The sequence below is a fragment of the Mastigoproctus giganteus genome, chromosome 9 (assembly GCF_048544385.1).
Source record: "Mastigoproctus giganteus isolate SK-2022 chromosome 9, ASM4854438v1, whole genome shotgun sequence".
Lineage (NCBI taxonomy): Eukaryota > Metazoa > Arthropoda > Arachnida > Uropygi > Thelyphonidae > Mastigoproctus > Mastigoproctus giganteus.
Genome location: NC_143583.1, coordinates 139782535 through 139803195, shown reverse-complemented (window position 1 = coordinate 139803195; position 20661 = coordinate 139782535). Strand labels below are relative to the sequence as shown.

At 37.5% G+C, this 20661-nt stretch overlaps 1 protein-coding gene across 2 annotated transcripts in view; it reads right to left on the bottom strand.

The window, feature by feature from the left end:
* Positions 1-20661, bottom strand: part of Ssadh (succinic semialdehyde dehydrogenase) — a 312458-nt gene that overhangs the window by 84711 nt on the left and 207086 nt on the right. For both annotated transcript variants that reach the window (XM_090380984.1, XM_090380985.1), the window contains one exon: positions 16805-16963. In XM_090380984.1, the coding sequence (XP_090237110.1) occupies positions 16805-16963 (159 nt within the window). The remainder of the gene's footprint in view (positions 1-16804; positions 16964-20661) is intronic.

The window sequence follows — 20661 nt, the reverse complement described above, 5'->3', positions numbered from 1 at the left end:
CTCAACTTCAAGGGAAATTAATTACGGTGATAGACTACAGACGCATATTCAAAGCCTTCACTGAAAATCTAGAAATATTTTAAAGCAATTTAATGAGAAAACAATTTCATGGTATGCAAGTTAGTTGAAATCAGTGAATCTCTCACCAAGAATGCTCTTAAAAATTATTCAGATCATTTGTGTTCATTAAAAGGTAAAATGAAAAATAGATTTTCAGATTTATTTTCTTTTCAAGTGAAGCCAGGATGTTAGCTCCAATTAGATGTGATTTTGGGTATGCCACTTTGGGAACTGCCATTGCTTCAATACAGGCTTAATCTGGTGTAGTTTATTTGTGGCCTGTCCATGCCAAGAATCTTGCCATTGGGAATGTAATTTTAGTGTACATTATAGCTGATTTTGCAGCAGGATCATCTAATTCATTTCTCCTGATCCCAATGTAGCTTGGGATCCAGCAGGTCAAATTTTTATTCAACAAGAGATAAAAGCATCTGTTGAATCCAGAACAGGACTGCATGAGGTTAAATCTCAATGACAACAGAACTTGTAATAAACTTGATGAATAAGTATGTATCAGCTACCTTTTGTAATTGCTATCTTTAATGTGATAAAGAGCTATTTCAATTGCACACACAACCTGTAGTATATATATATATATATATATATATATATATGCTAGTTTTTTGCGGAATCAGTATCTTGCTGGATATTGTTTTGTGTGGGTGTAAAACAGCTGATCCCATATATGATTTGGACTTTGAGATATCAGTGTAGATTGGAAGGAAGTCAGAATACTGTGCTTAACGTGATGCAAAAGAGTTGCTGGTAGACAGCAGGTGGTGTGACAGCCTTCTCCCAAGTTTTGAGGGAGAAGTCACAAGATGGGCATACCATGGTGGAAGGAGTTGCCTTGATGACCGGGCAATGTTGTCTATCATTATGTTTAGTTCACTTAATAGGCCTTGTATTCAAACACCAAAAGGTTGGGTGGCAATCCAATGGGTGTTGTAGACATTTTCCTATCATGGCTCAAAGAGGATGTGATCATTGTAGGGTAATCCATATGTGGTAATCTTGCAGGAACTTTAACTTGAAAGTGTAGGACAACTGCTTATGTCGAAGAGAAAGAGATGACTTATTTGCTTCAATGTAGAGGATTTGGACAGGAGACATACAGAATGCTTCAGTGGCAGTGCAGATAGTCTGTTGGTGGACTGAATTTAACTACTGAAGTGTACTATCTCTAGCAAAAGCATAAACCTGGGAACCATAATCAAGTTTGGGACAGACAAAAGTCCAGTAGAGCTGGAGTAGGGTACAGCAATCTGCACCCCACGAAGTTGACAAAAGGGCATGAAGGAGGTCAAACCCTTTGGCACATATTGTCTTTAAGTGATGAATATATCGCAAAAATGTCAGCTTCTTGTCAAGGCGCCTCCGTAGCCAGGTGGGAAGGAGCAGCAGCAGTGCGTAGCACACGCTTCTTGATTAGACCGGGGTTCGAGCCCGTCACCACCAAATACAGAGGATGCGGAAAGGTCAGGGAATGACCACTGCATATCCCGGAGCAATATGGCCTTAGTTGCTAATGCTCCTAAAAACCAAAATAACAACAACAATAACAGCTTCTTGTCAAAAATAGGTCCCAGGAATTTGACTCTGCTACCACTGGGATGATATTTTTCCCAAGCTGGGTCAGGATGAAGAATACATTTACAATAAAAGTGTACACAAATAGGGTTCAGTGATGAAAATCTGAACTCATTAGCCAATCACCAAAACATAAGGTGATTAACTGCTTTTTGCAGTTGCCTTTCAATGACCCTCATATTGCATGAATGACAAAAAAGGTATCATCAACATAGAGGGCATTGTTTACTGTTGATGGAAGTTATGTGATAGAGTCTATTTTGATAGCAAACAGAATGATACTTGGAAGAGATCCTGAGGATCTCTCTCTCTCTCTTTCTCTCTCTCTCTCTACTATTAGCAAAACACTTGAGAGAGAGAGAGCGTGTAGATCCAAACATATTTGAAATCAGTGAGTAGAAAGAAAGTTTTTGATACAAACAAGAAAGTTGCTACAAACAAGAAAGTTGCCCCTAAAACCAAAGTTATGGAGGTCTTGTAATATGCCAAAGTTTTAAACAGATTAACCCCCCCCCCACACACACACACAATAATGAAAATATTTTTTCTTATAAGTTAAATGTACTAGTGATCTTTAAATGATCTTTTTTTGACACCAAAGTAAACTGCTACAAGATGCTCAGATTTAATAAAAGCATCATGAAAGTACGATTTGAGTCTGATGAAATAATTCAAAGTGTCTTTTTCTTCAGAAGTCACACTGTGTCCTGGAAAGCAGACCATTTATTTTCAAATACTATATAAGGCAAGCATTAACTGTTTTTTCCAGGACTTTGCACAAACAGGTTGTCAGCGCAATGGGATAATAGTTGCTCACATTTCTAGGATCCTTTCCTGGATTTAAGAAAGCAAGGACAATTTCCTTTCACCAGGAATCTAGAAATTCTTTCAAGGAAGATTCTATTAAATAAAATTAAAAGGTGATCCTAAGGTTGTGGTGAGAGGTGTTTTATCATTTTGTAATGGATATCATCTGGAGTGAAAGAACTTGCTCATGTAAGAAAGATAGATGCACTTAATTCTCCCTGGGTAAAGGGAGAATTAAGTGCATTAAGTTAAAGCCCTTTTAAAAGGTTTCATGTACATTTCTCACTTTTCTCTTTCAGGGCCAAGAACTCTGGGAGGAATGATGTTATTACAGAGATTTCTGCAAATATTTCCCCTAGAGTATTTGCAACTGTAGTTAGATCTGAAACTGGACATCCATTTTGTTTTAGGATCACTGAAGGGTATGGTGGATATTTTCTCTTCATCTTCCAAATCTTATCCCAGACTACTTTTAAACTAACAGCCTGGGTTATGGAGGAAGCAAAGTAGATCCATGATTCCTGTTGGTTCTGATGTCAGACAGCGTGCTTTAGCACATGTACGTTTAAAGGATATTAAATTTTCTGTGGTGGGATATTGGTAGAATATCCTCCACTCCTTGATTTTGGCCTTTCTTACCACTGTGTATTCTGACTTCCACCAAGATTTTGGAAATGGTAGAAACCATGTAGATGATTTTGGAATTGCAACTGCTGCTGCTGCTGTATGGATAACACCTTCTGTAATGTACAAAACTGCATCACCGATGGGCTGCTGGCCGACTCTTGTGATGTCAAACTGTGCCAGATGTTCAAAGGCATTCCAGTCAGCCTTATAAAACTTTCACTGAGATATTCTTGATGGTTGATATGGTCTTTTTTTCGATCAGATGAGATATCACAGGAAAGCGATTTCAACCTCCCATGTGAACAAAGGGAGGAAGGAAGAGAAACAGATGGAGAGATCAATGGTAATGAATGTATAGGTAGGTGTGTGGAGAAAAGTGCTCATTCCTACTTTAGGTGAGAGACAGAGCTTGTTATTTTTGAGTATGCACTTGATTGTTTGCCCCCTCATATCAGTCTACACTATCCCACAGGTCTTATGTCCATTAAGACCTCCTAATAACAGAATGACAGCAGGCAGTTGTGTGATGACATCATTAGGGTTAGCTGGGAGATGCTCATCCCAGGTGGCATATATACTGAACAAATTGTTAGAAGAAACCCCACAAAGAGGGAAATGGCAATCGCCTCTATGGTGGGTGTAAGAGGGATTACTTGGAAACTGGTATGGCTGCATACTAGGTTGGCAACTCCACCATGAGCAAGTCCATTCCCCCCCCCCTTTTTTTGTTAGTTGTTGGCGCATCGGCTTCTGTGGCCATAATGCACCTCCCAAAGTTTTTGCATTTTACTCTGATCCAAGCCCCAGGTGGGATTCGAACCCGCGACCTTTGGGTTGCCGGGCAGGCACTTTACCCACCTGGCTAGCCTGGTCGGCGGTCCATCCCTTATTCTGTCTATGTATTATGTTGACATTACATAAGGTAGGGTCTTTGTTTGGATTTGGATATGTTTCCTACAAACAAAGGCACACTGGCTTGAGCCTATTAAGGAGAGCCTTGATGTCATTAACGTTCTGTTGGGATCCACGGCAATTACACCGTATGGTGTGACCATAATTTGGATTTTGTGGATCCATTGGACGTCTGAAGTGCTGAGGGCTTAGTTTTTTCAGTCTTGGATTTATCTTTTTCGGGGAAGTATGGATGCTATCCTGTGTTCATTCTTCCTCTGCAAAGAGTTCCAAGACTGAATAGTCTGGTGCCTCCTTTACCTTGATGTCCGTATATTCCTGTGATACACTGGGTACTTCACATTTTTTGATCTCTATCACTTTTTGTTACCAGTGGAGCACAAATAGCAGGTGATGGGGTAAATTACTCTGATGGTGGTACAATCAATGCCGTTTGTATCCCTAGGATACACTTTCTGGGCGTATGAGAATCTGCTGCAATTTACTGGTTGGATGTGTTTTCTGGCCTGCTGGTTAGAAACGTTCAGTTCTGTTTTCAGTTTTTGGATTTCTTTCTCTTCCTTCACTGCTGGAAATTTGTACAGATTGGCTTTGAAGCTGAATATTCTTTTTTTCCTTGCTCTTGTGGTCTTTGGCACCATATTGAGCACAGGCAGGGTTACCACAACAGGCTGTTTGTTTTTCCATAAATGACATCAAAAAAAGAAGGGGATAGAAGGTGTGATGTCAAAATTTGCATATGATAAAGCTTGGTACAGTTGTTAATAATCTGATCTGTGCCAAGTAGTGCTCCATCAGAATGACCTGAACAGGCTTCAAGAATAGTCAGAAAATTGACAGCTAAGTTTTAATGCAGCAAAATGCATGGTCTTGCACTTAGGGAACAGCAACCCCAAAAGAAATTATACGCTTAGTAAGATTAAATTAAAAACAGTAAGAGAAAAAAGAAATGTAGAAGTTAGGATAAAAGCAGATATGAAGTTTTTTATGTAGTGTAAACAGGCAGCTAGGAAAGTCTATGGTGTCTTACCAATGATTTATTGACCATTATCCTACAGAGATAAGGAGGCAATAATCCCAATGTATAACGCAATTGTAAGACCGCATTTGAAATACTGCATCCAAGTATGGCGACTGCATTTGAAAAAAAACATTCAGCTTCTTGAAATGGTTCAAAGATGGGAAACTCGCTTGATGAGATCAGCAAGGGCAACCATAAGAGGAATGACTCCGATTATATAGGCTATAGAGCTCAGCAACCAAGCATGTCAGAGAGGATTGTAAGGCTCTGAGAGGGGGTTAGTAAAATAAATGATGGCAGACTTTTTTAGTGTTATAAAGAATTCCAAAACTAGGGATTATAAATTCAAATTACAGGGGAAGAGGTTTTTAGTTGGGGCTGACAGTTTGTAAAATTCAAAGGTAAGCTGAATAGCTACTTTCATGAGGAGCAAAATGCATAATTTGTTGTTTCTTATCTTTTTTTTTTTTGTTTTAGCCAGTGCATCAAAAGTCTGTGGCATCCTTGCACCATATGGCTAATACTAATCCTACAACTAAGGCAGTGCATCCACTCGAAATTAGGGGAGGGCAGTGCATGTGGAGTCATTAGAGTACAACATAAGCAGTGAAAAAACAAAAATGAAAGTAGGAGTTATAAGCCTAATCACTGCGATGAGTATAGCAAACAACTATACAGAGAAATAGACTAGGCCAGTAAATCACAATGTCTTATAATGGGAAATTTTAACTTAACAGATAATAACTGGAACTTGGGGAGCGGTCATTCACACACAAGCAAGACTTTTGTTAATTTATTGACTGACTATTTCTAGAGCAGTATATTAGAGAAGCAACAAGAGGAAGCACTAGTCTTCACTTAGCATTAGTAAAGGCATATGATGCAAGAAAGCAAGCTTATATAGCATCAGCTATTAAAAAAAAAAAAAAAAAAAAAAACCTCATTTCACCCATTTACTCGCTCCAAATTTTTGCTAGTTCAGCCTTGAATCTATTTAAGCTATCAACTTCTACAACGACAACGGAAGTTTGTTCCAGCAATCAACCACCCACTAGCTAAAGGCAAACTTCCACACATTTATCCTACAACTGTCTTTCCTCAATTTGAATTTATGCCCTCTCGGGAAATTATTCTGAGCAAGAGGAAGAATCCCATCAGCATTGAACATACTCAAACCATTCAACCATTCAAGACTTTATACACCTAAATAACATCACCTTGCAGGTGCCTGGTCTACAGACACTGTAATTTGCAAAACTTAAGCCTTTCTTTGTAAGAGCAGCCCTTTGTTCCATTCACTAATCTTGTTGCTCTTCTCTGTACTTGTGCCAGCAGCTCTACATCTTCTTAAAATGAGGCCTCCAGACCTCTTGGCAGATTCCAACATTAAAATCATATAAATTGAAGATAGATGTGGAAATCTATCCTCAGTTCACAAAAGGGAATCAAAAGGTAGCATGAGTAATTATGGACCTGTTAGCTTAACTTCTGTTCCAGAGAACATATTGAAGTCTATGGTTAAAGAAGTAATGAAGGACAATCTAGACAGGTATGCAATTTTACTGCAGTCATAGCATGGATTTGTTAAGTGGCGATCTTGTCCGACCAATCTGATTGGATATTATGATGCAGCAACAAAGGAATTGTATGCAAAATATAAGTTTGATATCATATAAATGGATTTCGGAAAAGCTTTTGATACTGTTGCACATGGAAAACTACTGCGCAAGTTGGAGCAGCATGGCATTAAGGGCAAGTTATTGCTCTGGATTAGGGGCTTAGAGGGGGAACAAGCATTCTTTATGTTATCAGGCACTCAGTATAAAACACTGATGGATCCAATATCTTTCTATTTTAGAAGAATTAGGAGAAGTCGGGTTGGTCTGCCTTCCTAAAATCCACTCATGCCTCATGCGTCTTCTAAGCCCTGTTATGTCACTTTGGCGGCATTGAATATGTAGAGTGGTTCCCTTCAAGCTGCCCGGTCAGCGTGAAGAGGAAAAGACCAAACCCTCCAGCACATGACAACACAATAAAACAAAAGGCCTTCAGTCCCCAATGACTTTCACTCCCCCCCCCTCTTACGGCAGTGAGAGGATCAGAGTGGAAGAAGAGGGTGCTAAGAATCTCTGGGTATAACCAGGCTGCCATGCACAGAAGCTGAACCTGTTACAACGTAAGATCACTCATTGGTGAAGATGGGATATTAAAGCTGTAAAAGGAATTATCAAAATGTCAAAAAACATCAGGCAAGCTACACTGAAAAGAATTTGAAGAAATATCCACCAAGATCACTGTAAAGACATTTAAGGAAACAAAATCTCTCCCTTTCCTTGAGTATTTCATTGATTAAATCCCACATCAATACACTATGATTCTTTCCGGCTAGTGGTTCCTTTACTTGAAGAATCTTAAATGATGAACTACTGCTAATAATCAGATTAAGAATATTGCTTTCTCTTGTAGCCTCTCTAACACGTTGGTATAAAAAGTGGTCATCTAGAAAATCAAGAAATGTTCTGCTACTGAGTCAGTTACCAATCCATGATTTGAAAAATTAAAATCCTCCATAATAAGACAATCTGACTTTCCGGCCAACTCTATTCATCTGTGACGTAACCTAACCTAGCTGTTGATTATACTCAACATATCCATTTGGCCTATAATACACTCCAATTGTCATTTTTATTTTCCCAATATTTATGTTGCACTAGACTGATTAATATTACACTAATAATCTGTGTCTACTGCATGTGCTGCTTCAGAATTTTGACCAAATACATAACTCCCATCTCTCCATCATGTCAATTATTTTTTGTATTCATTTGTGCAAACTGCAGTAAAATTCTGCATTCCCAGAGTGATATCATTTTTCTGATATTTCTATTATGTTACTATTTGATGACTTAACCAATAATTCATCAGAAAATTTATTTATTATGTACCTAGGTTTAGTATATATATGAAGGAACATGTCAGCCTGTTTGTGTGCTTAGTAACCATAACACTTCCCATATAATTGCATGTAGCAAAAGACATGCAAGGACAAGTTCCTCAACTTATAGCTGCTATAAAAATATTATACTGTGTACCCCATCTTTTCAAATTAGCAGTTTTTCAAACCACCTAACAAAGCAAAGGATAGTGAACAATTGTTCATAATCTCTTCAGACCTATTGTTATTTGATTTTTAGGAGCATTAGCAACTAAGGCGATATTGCTCCGGGATAAGAGGTGGTCATTCCCTAACCTTTCCGCATCCTCCGTATTTGGTGGTGGGCTCGAACCCCGGTCTAATCAAGAAGCGTGTGCTACGTGCTGCTGCTCCTTCCCACCTGGCTACGGAGGCGCCTCTCTTCAGACCTAAATTGACTGACAAGACCTTTTATAAACTCTGTTTGCTCTATCATATTGGGGCAAAATTCCAGATACTTTCAAATTAAACTTAAATTTCGGCTTTTTCTCAACATCACCTAATATCAATAGAGTAAAGCCTGAGAATGCCTATATTTAATATAAATAGTACCTATATGTATTAACAATGTCACCATTTGTGTAATTAAAAGACAACTCTCTATCGCAGCACTAATTTTAGCTGCTCGAAGTTATATATACCCAGATCATATTCCTATTCTTTACTGAATAAAATATTCTCTGCTTCCCCTGATAATAGAATAACCGGTACCTTTTGATCTAAATGATCCAGTCAAAAACTAGATGCATGAGAGTGAGCTGTTATACTGAGTTGCATAGCTGAGTACTTGACAAAGCTCCTGATTTCAAAGGTTCTTTCAAGGGTATTAACTCTTTCTTTCAAGTTTTCTTTATCAAAATTTTGACTACAATTGGCCTTTTTTTTTTTTTACTTTTTTTTTTTTTTATTAAAGGTCTGGATTTTATTTTATTTCATTTTACGTTATTTTATTTTAAAATAATAAAATAAAGTCTACCAATATAGAAAAATAACAAGAAAAGAAGGAAAATACAAAAAACCAGTGGAACGGTACATTTCTTTACATGTTTAAGGTTGCGTACATTTCTTTACATGTTGTTGGAACGAGTACAGAGAAGCAACAAGATTAGTGAATGGCACAAAGGGTTGCTCTTACGAAGGAAGGCTTAAGTTTTGCAAATTACAGTGTCTGGAGACTAGGCACCTGCGAGGTGATCTGATTGAGGTGTATAAAGAATTTGAATGGTTTGAGCATGCTCAATGCTAATGGGATTCTTCCTCTTTTTTTTTTTTTTTTTTTTTTAATGTAAACCCTAAACATGAGAGGTATTAGAACCTACAGTACTTAATACCGTGCTTGGGTTGGAGGTTGAGAAGACGAAAGAAGAAGTTATTTGTTGACACTGGACTTGAACTTCTGTAGACTAATTTTCAGGAAATACATATGAAGGAAGGTTGTTCCAGAAAACGGCAGTTGAATGAATAAACGAGGAAGTGAAAAGTTCATTCTGCAAGTTTGACGTTGGACAGTAAATGGATGTTGGCGGCACCTGTTCGGACTGTTTTGAAAGAGACAGCGGGAATTATAGAAGCCAATTCAGAAGAACAGTACCCATGGAAGTATCTGTAAAAGATGCATGCAGCAGAAACAGTACGTTTATGAGACAGCAAGTAGAGAGACTCTGTTAGAGATGAATCATTAATTAACCTACCTGCCCTCTTCTGAATGGAATCAAGAAGCCTGAGAGAGGTTTTGGGGGCACCACCCCAGATGTGGGAACAATATTCCATGGCAGGGTGGATTTGCGATTTATACAGAGTGAGCAGCAGGAAGAAAAGTAACGCCGAGACCGAAAGAGAAAACCAAGTTTTTAGATGCAGAGGAAGCAATATTTGTAATGTGCTTGTGCCAAGAGATATATTATTTTGCCTAGAAATCAGAGTGCCACTAAAGATAAGCATAGGAGCAGAAGAATCCTTTTTGCGAGATATAAGACAAGGCTGAATTTTAGAAGGGTTGAAATCAACTAAGTTGTCTTTGCCCCACTGGAGAATTACCTGAAGATTGGCATTTAAGGAATTGGTAGCAGATTTTCGAGAAGTTGAAGCTGATTAAGCAGGGCAAGGTTTCTCAAAATGGAAAGTAGAATGCAATGTGCTATCATCGGCAAAACTATGGATAGGATTTCTAGTCAATGGAAGAAGGTCATTAATATACAAGAGGAAAAGAGTGGGGGAAAGAACTGAACCTTGGGGGACACCAGCATCAGTGGAGAAGTTAGAAGACAGAGAGCCATCTACCATCACCCTCAGTGAGCAATCAGAGAGAAAACTGGATAACCAATTACTAAAAACAGTTGGCAAACCATAAGATGGAAGCTTGTTTAGAAGACCTTTATGCCAACCACGATCAAAAGCCTTTGAGATGTCAAGAGCAACTACTTGTGTTTCACTGAACCTTTCCATTGAATTAGTCCATAAATGAGTAACATAAGCCAGAATATCACCAGTGGATCAACACTGACGGAATCCATACTGGCGAAAATTGATCATACGGAAGGTTTCTAGGTAGTTTAAGAGTTGGTAGTTATTTGATTTCTCCATTACTTTACAAAGAGTAGAAGTAATTGGAATGGGACGATAATTGGATGGGAGGGATTTGTCACCCTTTTTAGGAATTGGCTGGATATGAGCAAATTTCCAAGCAGAAGGAAACAACCTTTGAAATAAGAAAGTGAAAAAAGGCGCCAAAGAATAGGAGTAAGTTCGGGAGCACAGGTTTTGAGAACAAGTGGAGAAATGCCATCGGGACCTGGAGGTTTCTTAGCATCAAGATTCGTCAAAATCCTTCTGACATCCTTTTGACGGAAGACCACAGGAGGCATTGAATGGAGCATGTTGAGAATGGTGGAAGGTGTTTTACCAAGATCATTAATACATGAGTTGGAAGAAAAATGGGATGCTAGCACGTCAGCTTTATCCTTGGCTGAAGTGACAACAGAACCATCTGGTTTGAACAGAGGTGGGAGCAGAGATGGGCAAAAGTTGCGGCCGATAGCTTTGGAAAGAGACCAGAATGCTCGGCTACCATTAGGGCAAGAAGCAAGTTTTCTACTCTTAGTGTGTTCAAACTCTAGTTTTGACTGATTAATAACTGCTTTACAATTGTTGCGAACTTTGGTGTAGGCAGAAAATGAAACTGAAGAATTAGAAACAAGCCAATTACGATATGGAACATTCTTCTCTTGGGAACAGCCTTAGCACATTTATTGGAAAACCAAGGTTTAGATCAGGCCTGGGCAAACTTTTTGGCTGAAGGGCCAAGGCGCTTCTGTAGCCAGGTGGGAAGGAGCAGCAGTGCGCAGCACACGCTTCTTGATTAGACCGGGGTTCGAGCCCGTCACCACCAAATACGGAGGATGCGTAAAGGTCAAGGAATGACCACCGCATATCCCGGAGCAATATGGCCTTAGTTGCTAATGCTCCTAAAAACCAACCAAACAAACAACAACAACTGAAGGGCCACATTAGGAATTCAAAAAGAAGGCAGGCCGCCCGTAAAATACTATTTTTAGATATATATTATTTGTTATCATGAAGAAGAAAAAAAACATAAAAAAAATTATTCTCTAACAACCAAGAATTTAATGAGAAGAATGGAACTGTTTTACATCTTTTAACATTTTTTTAATTTCGGGTGTTAATTTTGTAGTTGAGATTCTTAAAACTGCTTGTAAATGTTCATCGGTGATGCTTGATCATCAAGAATTTTTATTTAGATTCATGATGGAAAATGTTTGTTCACATATGTAGGCTGATCCAAAAATAACAAAATCTTTAAGTTCGTCGAATTTGTCCGAATTAAGAGTATTGTAAAATTTACAAATTTCCTCACGATGGTGCAATTCCCTTAAATCGGTACCACACTGCAGATCTATAATCTGAAGTTGTGGTTCACTCGGTGCACTATCAATTTCTATTGAAAATGGGTCGCGAACTATTGCCAAACTTGTCTCAATTTTTCGAAAGTCGCCAAATCTTTGTGAAAAGTCGTCATTCAAAGCGTCAATAATTTCACAATATATTTCGAATTTACTTTCCATAATCTTCAGCAACTTCATGGCTGGAAAGTGGTCTACCTTGTTAATCAATAAATGTCGAAGGAACAACTGGAGTTTTAACTGAAATCCATACAAACTTTTTACCATATCATGGGCGTATAAATTTTTCCCTTGTAACACGGTGTTGAAAGTATTTAAGTGTGTCACGATGTTCAGCGTAAACACAAATTCACAAATCCAGTTATTATCAGTTAATTCGGGAAAGTCCATAATATTTTTCAGTTTTAAAAATAGAATGATGTCACCTTTAAGATCCCATACTCGTCGAAGAACTTTTCCTAAGCTAAGCCATCGAATTGGCTATGATAAAGAATATCTGTGTACTCGGATTCAATATCTTGAAGAAAATTAATGAATTGTCTGTGTTTCAAGCCTCTCGATTGTATAAAATTTACTATTTTATTTACTAGTTAATTTTACTAGTAAATAAACTTTTACTAGTTAAATTTTACTAGAATTACTAAATTTTACTAGTTAATTTACTAATACAAGTTGTGACATGTTCAACTTTTAACACATTTTTACATAATACTTGTTGATGTATAATAGAATGAATTGTAATTAAATTATAATCAGGATAATTTTCACAAATTTATCCTGAATTTTCTTTAATGCTCCAACATTTTTACCTGTCAAACTTGGTGCTCCGCCAGTTGTTACACTTACCATTTTGTTCTATTGTAAATTATATTTTGTTAAGCATTTTTCGACTTTTTCAAATATATCAGCTCCCATTGTTTGGTCTTTAAGAGATTCCATCGAAAGAAGCTCTTCAATAATTTCAAAACAAGACGTACATTCACGTATGAAAATTAATAATTGCGCAGTATTCTGTTGGTCGTTACTTTCATCGAGAGCTATTGAGTACCATGTTATGAATTCTAATACTAATAATAAATTTTGTGTTCCACTCTTCATTGAAGACATGATGCTCTTGTTGAATTTTTCGTTTTTTATTCATTTTTAAAAGGGTGTAAATATTATTGTTATCGCTACTGGAACCAAGATGATAACCGAAGAAAAGGCAAAAAAACTAATTGCGGGATGACCATCAGAGAAAACAGATTGGAACTGCGGCCAGTCAGCAGTCCAATCCTATTACTCCGCCACCGCAGCAAAGCCGCTGTCATCATCACCGGATGTCTATTACCGTAGTCTTGCGCGGTTAGTTTATAATTGCAAATTATACCGTTATAAAAGCATCCGTTGGCTCGCTCCGGTTCGCGCACAATTTCAAATTCTATCTCAATTTGAACAATACAGAGATGATAAAATAAATTACAAGTTGACAAATTCTATAATGTATTACATATACAAATTTATTTTTCAAAAAGGCGTCGCAAAATGTATAAAATAAGTAAACTTTTTTCGAAAATACAATTAAAGCTTGCGGGCCGCATGCGGCACACAGGCCATAGTTTGCCCGGGCCTGGTTTAGATAAAGGACGAGATTTTAAAATGGAGTGTGGGATAAAGGATTCCATTCCTGCAAGAATAATTTCACTTACACGATCTGAGCAAACGTTGACATTAGAACTTTTGAAACAGTAATCCGCCCAAGGAAAAGAAATCTCTCAAAAGAAATCATTACAAGAATGCAAAATCTCCCATTTTACATTCTTGTAATGCCAAATAACACGAGGTTGGGAATAGCCATGAGATAAAGGCTCCATTGGAGAAGAGACAATCACCAAGTTGTGATCTGAAGTGCCTCTCACTTCGACCGTGTACTTAGAAGGGTTGTTTGTGAGAAAAAGATCAAGCATGTTGGCTGTATGATTAGGATTGTCCGGTATTCTTGTAGGTAAATGAACAATCTGTGCAAGGTCATTAGTAATTGCAAAAGCCTCAGCATCTCAACAGGCGCCTCCGTAGCCAGGTGGGAAGGAGCAGCAGTGCGTAGCACACGCTTCTTGATTAGACCTGGGTTCGAGCCCGTCACCACCAAATATGGAGGATGCGGAAAGGTCAGGGAATGACCACCGCATATCCCGGAGCAATATGGCCTTAGTTGCTAATGCTCCTAAAAACCAAATAACTAAATAACTAGCATCTCAACCAGCTGGGTCGGTGTGACTAAAAAATGGAAGCCAGCTGCAGTTGTGAACATTAAAAATCACCAAGGAAAATTACCTCACTGTTAGGAAAGTTGGACTGGAGAAAGTCAAGTTGCAAAGAGAGGAAGTCAAAGAGCTCCAAGTGATTAGTGGAGCTGGGAGAACGGTAGAGCCAACAGATGAATTTGACACAATGAGGTAAAGAGATTTTAAGCCAGAGAAGCTCAAAGAGAGGAGATTCAAAATTGCCAGGGAATATCAGAACGGACATATGCACAAGTACCACCTTTGAGGCGAAAGGAATCATACAGTGAATAATTTGGGCATCTGAGATGAGCAGTAGTTGAATCAACCGATAACTAAGATTCTGTCAGAAAAAATACATGGGGTTTGGCAGACTGCAAGTGGAAATGGACATTGAGATTAGAACTGAGACCACATATATTTGTGAAATGAATTAGGAAGTGCTTGGGAGGCTTAGATCTTTTCGCAGATAAGCTTGCTCTATTAGTTTGACAATTCATGGTGTATTCAATAGTAAGAAAAAGTGGGTGGTACATGCTGTATGAAGTAATGAAATTTTTGGATATGGCGTACACATGGTAAGAATATACCCAGATCCTTGACATAACGTGGCCTCGACAATGCTCCCGCATACACACTACTCTGACTCCCTCCAGTCACTATCTGGCAGAGTAGAGGTAGCAAGATTATATACTGGCTGATCCGGAAACCTCTAGGAGGTTTCCGGATCAGCTAATGTTACCAATAGGTTCGGTCCAGTGTACTAATTAGCGACCGGCCTGCGAACACCGTTTTAGAGCTGTACCCTCGAAATGTGAGGAATATTGGATCTTGCCACGATGTTCGTCATAACCTCAAAAGTCATCAATCATACTGCATGATGAAAGAGATAGGGAAGGGTCGACCGGAACTTAGTTCTGGAGACTAAACATGGGTTCCACCACTTCAAGCCTCCAATAAGCGAAGTGGTGGTATTGCACCGGTTGATGAGAGTCATCTACCACCTAGTACTGCCTGGTAACATAGAGGGGCAGTGTTCCTACATGTGGTGTGGGCACCACACCTCGACCCCTGCTTACGTTGGTTCACACCTGGGTGGTCACCCACCATGTACTTGTGCATGGAGGTTATACCCAGGATTACTAACAGTCCCACCATCGCGAAGGTGCAAGCAGAGCAGAATAATCGCCTGAGAGGGCATAAATTCAAATTGAGGAAAGACAGATGGGTGGAAGTGTGCCTTTAGCCAGCGGATAGTTGGTTGGTGGAACAGACTTCCATCATTTGGTGTGGAAGTTGATAGCCTAAATAAATTTAAGGCTGAGCTGGACAAGTATTTGGAATGAATGGAAGGGTGAAATGGGAGTGTTTTTTTTGGCTGATGCTGCATAAGCTTGCTTTCTTGCATCATATGCCTCTACTAATGCTAATGCTAATGATAAAAACTAGAGTAAAAGGAATCAAATTTTTCAGAAGTGAAAGCTCCAAAACTAAAGTGAAACGATATGTCTCCTTGACTGGCAAAATCTGTCACAAACTGAAATAAAATTTTGAGAGAGTAAATTGAATAAAATGAAGGTAGTTTAATGAAGAATAAATGAAAATGCTCAAAAAAGATAAAAGAGGAATCTAGCTGCCAAACTTTGTGACAGCTTTTTGCCAGTCAAAGAGACAAATCGTCTCACTAGTATTCTTGAGTTGTCAATTCTGAAAAAGTTTTTTCCACAGACTCTAGTTACTTCCAGAATCCTAACTTTGCAAAGAAAACATACTATTTTACTGGTTTTTGGTGTTTTCTTTCTTTTCCTGTTATTTTTTTTTCTGTATGGGATGGCCTTTATTTACTATTTTAAAATATTTCAGCTGAATTTCCTGTCTGGTCAGTGTTGATAAGAATATTTATCATAAAATGCCAACTACAATATCACCGCTTATTGTGTCATGGAAAATGTTATAATTTGTGCAATGTTATCACTTTTTACAAAGTTAACAGATGTTATCACTTTTACAAAGTGCTGATCAGATGTATACTAATACATAGAAAAAATTATATTAAATGTAATTACTGCAGCACTTCGGTTTTTGTTATCACCTTTTTGCCTTATCACAGAGTACGCACGTGCAATGGAAGTAATTATGTAACATCCCAATCTGATTTTGAACTCCAACTCATATGCTTTGTAGGGTTGTCAATGTCATTACTCTATGAAAGAAAGTACTGTATGTGCATTCCTCCCAATCTGACTGTTTTAAAGTAGAACATTAATCCTATTCTAATTCTGGTTTTTTAATATTTTCTTTATTTGTTTTTAAAGGATTGTATGGATTTTTAGAAACATTATGATGACAGTTTCATTTTTATTGATGAAGAAATAGTAGACAATCAAATTAAAGTATTTTATATTGCTTAATTTTAATACTTTCCTTCTGTCCCCTTTCACCTTTTTTTTATGTAATACTTCCACTCTGAATCAATAAAGAGTGCTGAACAGCAGCATTCTTGTTTCATTGGTTATTGTTATCAGTTCAGCTGTGTCCAGAAGTGATCACAATAGTTGAGGTCCACTGTATTTTCTTTAAGATACACCTAAAGATGCACGAAAACACAGAAGAGAAATCATTTAATACTTGCCTTTTTCACAGCTTCAATACTGATAAGAGGCCCAACCGTTGCATCAGGGTCAAAACCATCACCCAATAACAGTTGCTTCTCCATGGCTTCACCTAATTTTTGGACAAACTTTTCATGTATTCCTTCTTGAACCAATATTCTATTTGTGCATACGCAGGTCTGGAAAAATAAAAATTATGTGTATCGGGTTAAAACAAAACTGAAATCCAAATTCAAAATCTAGCTCAAGTATTCATGAAAAAGACAACATAAAAATTATCCATTACATAGTTTTCTATAGTTTACAACAGTAATACACTTGAAACAGTATATCAACACTTGAAAGACAAGTTTTTTTTTTTTTTTTACTTGGGAACCTTACAGTTTATAATGCCCATCCTGTAAAGGAAGTGGGGAAAATCTCTCAAGAATTTAGCATTAGTACTAAAATATCATAATGATGCAAGGCAACAAACTTATTAAATTGGAGTTTTTTTGTTTTTTTTTTTGTAAGGTTACACGGGTCTCATATTTGCCAACAATGTCCATTTGTGGAACTTTTGACAAGCATTAGAATGTTAAAAAGTTTTTTTTTTTTTTTTTTTTTTGTTGTGATCCCAATATGAACAGTATTAGAACATATAGAACTCTAATACTGTACATGAGTTTAAGGATGCAAAGACTGCAGAAATTTTTTGGCATTGGACTTGAATTTCTGCAGATGTTAATTAACAGTAAAGAATTCTACATACAGTAGGCCCTCAATTTAATGGATCCCGATTTAATGGACTTCGGATTTAACGGATAAAAAATTTCTGTCCTAAAGGAAAAATTTAGAACTTTTTTTATTCACAAATAGAGCGCAATAAAAGATTCGGTCAATGAGTCAGCATTATGGTGTTGGGCTCGGAGTATTATGTCATCTAGGTGAGGGAGGGGGTTAATAGAGGGGGTGTGATTAGCAGTGTGAATCAACACTGTCAGTCTTCCAGTGCAGTTCGTCCTATTCTATTGTTTATGTTTTGGTTGTTTTAGCATTTTACGTAACTGTGATTTTTACATCTTTTATAATAAATATATAATATTTGTCTATCATTATGGCCTCATGGGATAAAGAAGTACAGCATAAACGTGTTAACTTGAGTGTTGCACAAAAATTAGAACTGACTGAGAAGCTTGAAGGTGGTGTAACCATTGCACGTGTGTGTGTGCAAGATTTATAGTCAAAAAAACAAACAGTTTCAGACATTCACAAAAATAAAAAAAAAAATTTAAGAGTTTGCATTAAAATACAGTGTAGATGGTTGTTCCAAGACTACTTCTACAGTTGATAGCAGAAAACATATGAAAGTGGCCAAAGATAAAATCCTAGAGGAAGCAGTGTACAAGTGGTTTGTTCAGCAACACTCAAGTGGTGTTGTTGTTGAGGTAAAGTCAGCTGCTGAAAGGCTTGCTAAGCATATGGGCCTAAAATTTCAGGGAGCAATGGATGGCTGTGGCGTTTTTGAAAGCATTGTTAACAATGTGATGAATCTTTAGGTGCAGATGAAGAACAAGTTGAGGCTTTCAGAAAATATCTAAATGATCTCATTAAAAATGAGGGCCTCATTTTATCACAGCTTTATAATGTTGACAAGACTGGGCTTTTTTATCGTGCTGTTTCTGAAAATACCCAGGCTTATAAGCATGAAACAAGCATTCCTGGTCGTAAGCTAAATAAGGAGCAAATTTCAGTTTTATTTTGTGTAAATGCTGATGGATTGCATCAGCTTAAGCCTATGATAATTGGTAAGGCAAAAAAACCTCATGCTTTAAAGGATTTAATGAACCAGTTACCGGTGATATATTCCCACTCAAAAAATGCCTGGTTTACAATGGATATTTTCTGTGACTGGTTCTTTAACCATTTTATTCCTGATGCGTGATGCTATCAGACAGATGTGCTGAAAATTCCTTCTCATGAAATAAAGGCTGTTTTACTGCTAGATAATGCACCTGCTCACCCTAATGTTGGTTAGTTAGCAGGGATGAGAGAATTAAATGTGTTTTTCTGCCTCCTAACACTACTTTACTGATACAGCCAATGGATCAGGGTGTAATCGTTGCATGTAAGAGGTTGTATAAGAAGAACTTTTTGGAAAAGATGATGGTTGTTTTTGAAGAAACAGAATTTGCAAAAGAAGATACAAGAGGCACCAGGACACTGCAAAATTTACATGCATACAACATCAGATCTGCTATCTTCAACTTAGCAGCTGCGTCGAACGATTATGAAGATTACTATCTTGGCCAATACATGGAAGAAGTTGTTGTATGACATAGATTCTGAAATGGATATTTATAATAATAATAAATATTGAGAAATTATAATAATATTTTATTCATACTTATACCTTATAATAACATCTTAATACATCCTCTACATTGTAAGTTCGTTATAAATATATGTTTTTAAAATACATTCGATTTAACAGACTTTCGGTAACAGTGAACATCCCCTTCCCCCACTTTGTCCGTTAAATCGAGGGCCTACTGTACTTGTTTTCAAAAGTCGAACCATTGATATCAAGTGGACCACCCTGATTCATTCCCTTCCTTCTAGATTTTATATAAGTAAAGAAGTCTTTGCTGTTTTTCTTAGCATCCTTTGCCAAATATTTCTCATAATCTGCTTTTGCTTGCCTAACTTCATTTGTGACTTGATTACAGACAAGCTTATATCTACCGTAGGCTTCTGTGTCCTCTGATAATTATATGCCTCCCATGCATTTTTCTTCTCTGTCATGAGTCTTATTAGTTCATCCGACAACCATTTAGGCCTAAACCTTGAACAGTATTTCTTAATCAGTATGAAAAGCCTAGTAACTTCAAAGATTAATTCCTTGAATGCTTCCCCCATTAGAATTTTCTGTTGGTAACATCATCAGTTGGTCCCACTGTATAGAATTTAAAAACTGTCTGAATCCACTGTAGTCACCTTTACAAAAGCAAAAACCCATTCCTTTACCCCTGATGGTAGTTATATCTTTAAGAAAATCCCACATCAGTACACTGTGATCACTGCCAACCAGTGGTTCCTTTATCTGCAAATTCCTAATGCACGAATAATCACTGCTGATAACCAGATCAAGAGTATTACTCTCTCTAGTTGAGTCTCAAATGTGCTAGTGCAGAAAACAATCATCCAATAAATCCACAAAAGTCTTGCTAGTGTGCAAATGATCAACCTACAATATCTGGGAAGTTAAAATCCCCCATTATAAGACATTCTGATTTACTGTATTTCTCTGTACAATTGTTCACGGTACTCATTAGAGTCATTAGCCCTATAACACCCTCCTACTCTCATTTTTCCAGTGCTTATGTCACACCACACTGACTCAACATTGCATTGTCTACCAAAAACGTCAATTGGATGCACTTCCTTAGATTTTATGTGTTTCTTAACTAACAGCATAAACACCTCCTCCCTTCATGTCCTGTCTATCCTTTCTGTACAGATTATACTCCTCAAATTCCAATTCTATACTGCTTATATCCATGTGGCACCACGTTTCTGATATCCCAACAATATCTGCCTTTGATGTTTTGAGTAATACCTCAAATTCATCAAATTTATTTACCAAACTCCTAGCATTGGTGTACATGCAAGTATACATACACCTATTCTTACTCTTAGTTACCCTAACACAACCCATGTATTTACTTGTTCCATGATGCTCTCAGCAGCCTTTGAAATTCCCAGTACCTCACTTTGCAGGCTGCTGCTAATTCCAATAGAAGCAGTGCAATAATCACTTTTACCTCTGCCTATGGATACCATTACTCTATTAGTCTGTGAATCCCTCCAAGCTAGCAGTTTTCCAACCCGCCTAAAA